Genomic DNA, 7,815 nt, shown 5'->3' with positions numbered 1-7,815 from the left:
TGGTGTATTGTTGTGTTTCAGGAGATTCATGTTCATATGATTCAAGAGTTTCACAGCTTCTAGATTTAAGTGTGAGTGAGTTTTGCCATTGTTCCCAAACTCACGTTTAAGTCTAGAGTCTGTTTTAGGGTGTTTTGTCACGGAATAGCCAAAGGGAGAGATTGTAAGGTTGAATTTAATCAACCATGTGTTGGCTTTATTCCGTGACAAATTTGATTGTAATACAGCACTTAGAAACCTTGTATTTATGTGGGAATCATGTAAGGGTAGTGTGTGAGAAAGTGTGAAGAAATGCTCAAGACTATGCAGTGAAGCAAGGACTCGCGACTGGATCTCGTGGGAGGCTCACGGCTTGCAAGCCGCCAAAAGTTGCACACGTGCAGAGCATGCAGGGGAGCTGAACAGTCATGCCAGCTGGATCACTACAGGACAAAAATCCAGACTGGCCACTTAGTTAGCTCGCGGCTTAAACTCGCGACTCAGTCAAGTCGCGAGGTCAAGTCGCCAACTAGCCCTGTTTTGGAAAAACTAATTCTTTGCATTCCATTTTCACACCAGTATAAATACCCCTCATTTCCCACAAAATATGTGTGGCTATTCATAAAGAAAAACCCTAAGAGAGGTTTCTTCAAAACACCCACCTAATTAGAGAGAGCTACTCATTCTTAGAGAAAAATTTTTGTAGTCTCTTCTCATTCCCTCTCTCATTGTCATACCTATTGAGAGGAGATTTCTATCCAAACACTACCCCCACCCATTTAGAGTGTTGAGTGTTTTTGGAGCTTTGGGAAGCATTGGAAGATGCCAAGGATGGCAGATGCTATGGATTATAGCGGAATCCGGTAAGCTAGAAAAGAAAAAGGTTTGGCGCAACCTCGTTGGAGCAAAAAGCTTGGAGGGCTTAGGTACATCGGGTAGATTAGGCTTGGAGGGTCTATTGCTGTTCATATATCCCAACTACATTTTCTAGTGGATTATTGACCGCTTGGAAACGGTGGAGAGGTTTTACGCCGAGGGGTTCCGTTTCCTCTTCGATAACACATCGTGTGTTGTCCTTGTGTTTGCATCTCTCTTCCCTTTATCTTTACCTTTTATTTTCTGCTGTGAATGTGATTTATAATTGGCTTAGATTGATTTCCAATTCTGTTTATAGTTTATGTTCATTTTCCGCACACTTGTTGTTTGTCATAAAACTTGAATTGGTTATTTTGTATTTAGGGGTCTAAACGTTCAAAGGTGTTTTTACACATATTTGAACTTTCATATATTGTAGACATACAAAAATTGGCAAATGTTTTACACATTTACAAAATTTGTACAATATTTACCATTGTTTTACAAATATGTTTAATATTTGTTATTTTTTGTGTCTAAATTTTACACTATAAGCTTACATTATAAAGGTAGAAAGTAAACATATAAAATCATTAAAAAAAAAAAAAACGAATACAAACTCAATCCAAACTGACATACTTGAAGGAAAAAAAAAAAAAAAATTGCTCACCAATTCTCCTTATTTTAAAGGTTTTAGGTAATAGTATTAAATATTAAGTGTTACATCTACAATATATTTACAATACTTTTTCAACAAACTTTTAACGAAAAGTTATTAATGATTCTAATTTGAACCCACCATTAATTTTTTTTTTTCTCACCAATAATAGTAAATAATAACTTGCTACTTAAGATAAAAGATTTATTGTGAAAATTTTGTGGACATAACTTTTTTTAATATTAAAAGTTTTTCTTTCTCACCTTAGTAGATAATTTAGATTTGGGAGTGGAGAAAGAATTAAGATTTGGGAGGATAGTTGGATAAGGGGATGCTCATTGAGAGAAATGATAGAAGGGCCGTTGACTTCAAGAGAGATGGAGATGAAGTTGTCTGAGCTATTTCTGGATTCGGGGCAGGGGTGGAAGTGGGATGCTATTTCCTTTGAGTTGCCGGTTTTTATTAAAGAAAGGATTATAGTCATTCCAAGGCAATTGGTTGGAAGAGGAGAAGATGTGATCATGTGGAAGCATACTAAGGATGGAGATTTTTCTACTAATTCAGCCTATGCTTGGCTGAATGGTTCTCAACAAGAGGAGACTTATTTCCGAGGGAAGTGGATATGAAAGATAGATATGTTGCCTAGAGTTATTCATTTTCTTTGGCTGTGTATGCATGAAAGTCTTCCTGTTAGATCGGTTTTAGCTATGAGGGGAATAATAAGGGAGAGTTGTTGCCCTTTGTGTAAAAATTCTCCGGAAGCAATTAGTCATTTATTGAAAGAGTGTGTGGTGGCTAGAAATTTCTGGTTTAAACTTAGAGTCCCCCATGATATGGTTAGTTCCTTAGCTGGTTTGGATTGGCTTGAATGGCTAAAAGTTAATTGCCAAAGTAAGATTTTGCATTTCTCTTCTGTGCCGTGGTCTTATGTGTTTTCCTTTGCTATTTGGAACTTGTGGAAACATAGAAATTCTGTGGTGTTCAATAATAGCATTGTTAATGAAAACTTACATAATGTTAGTAAAAATCAGGCCTTGGAATATTTTTACTATGTGGGTAAGACTAGGTGCCAGAAGAATATGGTGATATGTAACGTAAGGTGGGAAAGACCTCCCTTAGGATGGTTTAAATTAAATACTGATGGGGCTGCATTTGGGAATCCGGGAAGGGCAGGAGGTGGGGGAGTGATTAGAGATGGAGAGGGTAGATGGGTGAAAGGCTTTGCTCGGTCTATTGGCTTCACAACTAGTATTACAGTAGAATTTTGGGCTCTAAGGGATGGTTTATTGCTGGCTGTCCGGATGGGAGTGCAGAAGCTTGTGATTGAATTAGATGCCAAGGTGGTAGTTGAGCTAATGCAGTCCAACTCTCCCTCTAATGCATTTTACTCTTCCTTGCTGGCTGACTGTAGGTTGCTGCTGGGCAAGCTTCAGCACTTCAAGGTGCAACACGCATTCAGGGAAGCGAATAGAGTGACGGATGCTATGGCTAAGCTAGGAAGAGCGATGCAGGATTCTTTTGTTGTTTGGGATATTCCCCCATCTGATGTAATAGCAAGCTTTGTATATTTTGATACTAATGGGGAAAGTGTATGTAGGTTTGTTGCCTCTAACTTAGCCATTTTGGCTTAGTTGTTTTATAATAGTTCCTTTTAAACCAAAAAAAAAAAAAAAAATTTATACGGTAATTTTATTTTCCTTTTCCTTGATGATTTCTTCATGCATTTATTGTAAAAAGAGTTTTTGAACAAGTTGCATTGTTATAGTTATGTACGCGAGTCAGTTCTTAATTTTGTCTCCAAAAGTCAAATCCTAATTTCTTATAGTTATGTACGTGAGTCAGTTCTAATGAACATTAACACTCCCTATAATTTAGGGATGGCACTTAAAATGATTGTGATCTTTTTCCATGCAAAAATCCCTTTCAAAAACCTCTCAACTCCACTTCTCATATCTACAAAATACCTTTTCCTTGTAAACTAAGACGCAAAAGTGAAAGCTCAAACTGAAGATAACTTATTTTTCCTAAACTATTACATCACAGGAACGGTAAACGATCCATAAACCAGTTCATAAACCAGACACATTCAGTTAGCAGTACAATTAAGTAAATAGAATAAATAAATGAAATCCCCACTATCATTTCCTAATTGATTTTCCAAACCTACAACTTCCACCACTGAAAATTTTGGCACCGGTTTTTGAAAAGTTGAAAGATATAACTTAATTGGAGCATACCAACAAAAAACAAAAACAGTAAATGATAGTGATAAAAAATGGAGATTATGTTTGGTAAACAAAATGGAGAGACCTGGGAAACCATCAAAGGAATAAAGGCAATAACTACTAATAAGGAAAAAAAATTCCCAAGTTCAATGTCACATACATAATTTTAATTCCAATCTATTGTCTCAAATACTAATAAAGTAATAACAAGTTCATCATAAAGTAATAACAAAGTCTTCATCAAGTAATAACAAAGTCTCAAATATTAATAAACTAATCACCTTATAGACTAGCTACCAAACCTTGCCATCAGTATAGCTAGTTGCTAACGTTGTTCCTCTACCTGACTCTGCAACTGTGCCACTTGGTTTTGTGTTTCAGCAAGTTTTTGATCTGACTCACCCTGTTTTTGCTCCGCATCGGACAGTTTTAGCATCGTATTGGACAAATCTTGCTTGCAGGTTTCCAACTCCATATTCATGCTTGTCTCATATCGCAAATGAGAAGAAGGGGTTGGGGTCGGAATCACAAATTCCCCCATCCCTCTTACAAAGCCTTGCCTTGCCCCTAGCACTTCTGTAAAAATTTCCTCCTCAGTGCTTTGGTTCTCTTCTTCAGCTACTTTTTCTATCATTAGCTTCGGCACAAGTTACAAAATTTTACTAAATAATTTATGCAATTATTTCAAGATTTAATCTATAAATCATCTATATGAAATCAAACTTTGATATATATGAATACAAATTGGAATATTAATTACGTAATTATCTTCACTGGCAGTAGTCACAAAAGAACCATCTTTCTTTGTGCGGGTCATCTTATAAAAATCCACTTTTCCAATCTCTTTACCACCTTGTTTTTTCTGCACATAATAAAGATAAAATTAACATGTATACACTAGCATTATTATAAATAATAATGAATTAAATTGTTGCAACCTCTTCGTAGTAAGCAATAAATGATTTGGATCCACAAGTGTGACCAGTTTTGTTCTTTCCTCTGTTCTCCTTATTCCGGTCGGACTTTTTCTAACAAGTATTAGATAAAAAAGAAAAAAGATAATTAAAACAAAGAGAATTAACAATCATAACAAAAAATATATGAAAATATACTTGTGTTGAAAATTATTAACATTCTAGTATGAACAAGATTTACCTTCCATGAGGTTGTTTCATATAGATCACATAAAGCATCCCATTTGTCCTGTGTCAAATCTGGTGGAACATTGGCCCTCACTTTCTCCTTACTAAATGGCAAGTACTCCTTGTAATAGTTACTCCGAACATTATTATAGCAACTTGACAATGAAATCTCCATACACATCTTATCCTCAACGCGATTTGAGTCCAACGTGAAATCAGCCTAAATCATAATAATTAAAAAAACAATTATCATTCATTTTTTTACACAAATTTTAAATACCATAGCCTTTGTAGTAACAACTTACCACCAAACGATTCATCAACATTTGTCGGTGTTCTTGTGGGGCCTTAGACCAAGATTCATAGCTAAGGTTCGCATGTTCACGAACGATGAAGCCCACCTTTCTTGTAAACACACCAGCATTTTCGCCCACAGGTCCTTTGGCCCCTGGAGGGATGGTTATCGGAACGAGTCCATTTTCCCTCAATTTTTTAAACTTGGTGCATAGATTTCTACCTCTTTTCCGTTTGTTGGGCATATTAACTATTAGGAAAAATAAGATAGCATAGTCAGTAACATTTTGGTAACGTTACTTATACAAATTCTATAGTAACAAAGACAACTACATGAAAGATTAAACTTGCACTAACCAGATGCAGTAGGGACAATCATCTCATGTGATGGTCCATCAGGTGGAGACATTCTTCTTGGGGGGCCAAAAACTAATATATATTGACAGAGAGAGAGGAAGCCAACAAATAATATAATTGACAAAGAAAAACAATCATTGTAAAGCAAATAAAGTAAAAGAATTTAAAGCAAATGAAAAACCATTAACACAAACGAAATATCACTTATCTAAAAAACAAATCATTCATAGTGGACTTAAAGAAAAAGAATTTAAATGGATACACAACATGGACATCCAAACAAAAGAGTCTCTGGTTCTTTCTTAGGTGATGGAACTTAATTTCCCAAAAGAAAATCTTAGGTGAAGTAAGGATTAGAATTCACAAAGCTAGTAGGATACTACAATGACAACATCTAGATAAAAAAAAGTCACTCTAATCATTTCCTTCTACTCTTTTTTTTCAGTTATAATATAAACAAAAACCAAAAAACAAAATGCTTTCCATATCTGTCGAGAGAAGATTGTTAGTGACCAAAGAACTTTTACCAGTGAACTTCTTCCATCCCCATGAAAAGGAACTAGACACAATTTTTCTTTAATTATTGAGCCAACTAAATAAAAGTTCAAACAATTAACATTTTTGGTATCATCATTTATCACCATAAACAAAAGATTACTTTAGAAACCCATTTGAAGGAAAAAGAAAAAAAGAAAAAAGATCCCAAATGTCCACATTTAAATAAATCTATTTTCTACGTGTAGTTGACTATAAATATTGAACTATCCCCAACCCACCGAAGGATCAATTTTGAACCAATCAGTTTTGACCATGACGACTCATGAAAACAACTATAATTGGAGAAAATCAAAATAAATTAAGGTAAGAATAAAAAGTAAATTTTAGAATTTGGATATTATATTATATTGTTGATCAAGTGATGTCGATTAAAAAGCTATTCTCAGGCCAACTAATAAGTAATAAAATTTATGCCACTTTTTAACAATTTTCCTATTATAATAAGTTGAGAACTTGAGAACACTAAGAACAAAATTAACCAGAAGTAAAGGAAAAAAAATACCTGAACAGCGGCAGTGAATCTGCAGGTTTAGCGGGTATGTGAGAAAGAACGAGAGAGATGATGAGTGATATATAATTGGCAGTAATGACGGAGAAAGACATGGGATCATGCTCATCATGGGACTACAAAATCCGTTATATTAGGTGTTTTTTTCATTCCCATTTTCCCTGACCCATTTTCCCTCCAAATTCAAACAATCCTTTCTCTCAAACATCTCTAAACTGCAGTCAAAAGCAAAAATAAAATAAAATAAAAAAATTTCCCTCCAAATATAATTTTCGGCCCATCCCTAACCCATTTTCCCTCCAAATACAAACAATCCTTTCTCTCAAATATTTCTAAACTGCAGTCAAGAGCAAAAAATAAATAAATAAATAAAAATAAAAAAGACAGAACCCATCTGGGATGTGTTGAGGAGGAAGATGAGAAAAGATTATGCGCAAATCCGCCCCAATTTTGTGCAAATCCGCCTCTTGCTCTTGCTGTTTGCATAGCTCTAAGTGGTAAAAATAAAAAGAATAAGAATATAAAAAGAGATGAGCTTTACAGACTTAGGCAGCAAAATGAAGAAGAAGATAGGAAGTGAATGAACATAAACTATAATGCTTGAATCTTGAAATTTACAGACTTGGGGAGCAAAGATGAGACGTGGGAACTCAAATATTTCCTTGAGAATATAAACTATAATACTTCCCAGCTGTATTACTAGCCTATAGCTACTATTACTCACTTATGTAGCTACTATTTTTTTCTTTTACATAAAAAGTCAGAACCTTGGAACTGAGATGATGATAGGACGTTTCAAGGACACTGCCCCCATTGAATGCTCAAGTCACCTGCTCACTTTTTTGCTGAATTTTTTTTTTTTTTTTTTTTTTTTGGCTGGATAGTTAGCTACTCACATGTACACTTTTTTAATATTTATATCCAACTTAACATTAGTTTTGTCTTTTTTGATGTGCTTGACCCAAAGTATCTCATGAAACCTCTTTATTAATTTGTTTTGAATAAAATAATGTTATATTTTACTTATGTCTGACATCTTTTCTTTTTTTTATTACTTTTTTTAATACTTTAAATACGGTACATCAAAATAATATCAAATATTTAAATAGATTTATAATTTTAATCTTAATAAAAAATAAAATTTATTATCATGTGCCATCTAAAAAAGGTTTGCATTTTTTATATAAATGTATAATGAATTTATAAAAAAATTAAGATTTTAACTAAAACTTAAGAATC

The 7,815-nt window shown here is 34.2% G+C and overlaps 1 protein-coding gene across 4 annotated transcripts; it reads right to left on the bottom strand.

Annotated features, from left to right (window-relative positions):
- Window positions 1-3,840: 3,840 nt before the first annotated feature.
- On the bottom strand, window positions 3,841-7,360 carry LOC126716854 (uncharacterized). Of its 4 annotated transcripts, XM_050417863.1 has the most exons (8): window positions 7,199-7,358; window positions 6,571-7,066; window positions 5,511-5,582; window positions 5,165-5,403; window positions 4,873-5,079; window positions 4,656-4,745; window positions 4,478-4,579; window positions 3,841-4,354 (listed from the first exon to the last, which is right to left on the bottom strand). In XM_050417863.1, the coding sequence occupies exons 2-8, from the start codon at window positions 6,686-6,688 to the stop codon at window positions 4,043-4,045; spliced, it is 1,140 nt and encodes a 379-aa protein (XP_050273820.1). In that variant the 5' UTR covers window positions 6,689-7,066; window positions 7,199-7,358; the 3' UTR covers window positions 3,841-4,042. The 4 variants fall into 4 exon arrangements, with proteins under 4 accessions (XP_050273820.1, XP_050273819.1, XP_050273821.1 ...); XM_050417862.1 differs by having other exon boundaries at window positions 6,571-7,358; XM_050417865.1 differs by having other exon boundaries at window positions 4,222-4,344; window positions 6,571-7,360.
- Window positions 7,361-7,815: the final 455 nt, after the last annotated feature.

This window comes from Quercus robur, chromosome 3 (genome assembly GCF_932294415.1).
Source record: "Quercus robur chromosome 3, dhQueRobu3.1, whole genome shotgun sequence".
NCBI lineage: Eukaryota > Viridiplantae > Streptophyta > Magnoliopsida > Fagales > Fagaceae > Quercus > Quercus robur.
The sequence above is the reverse complement of the archived record's forward strand: the minus strand, read 5'-3'. Positions and strand labels throughout refer to the sequence as shown.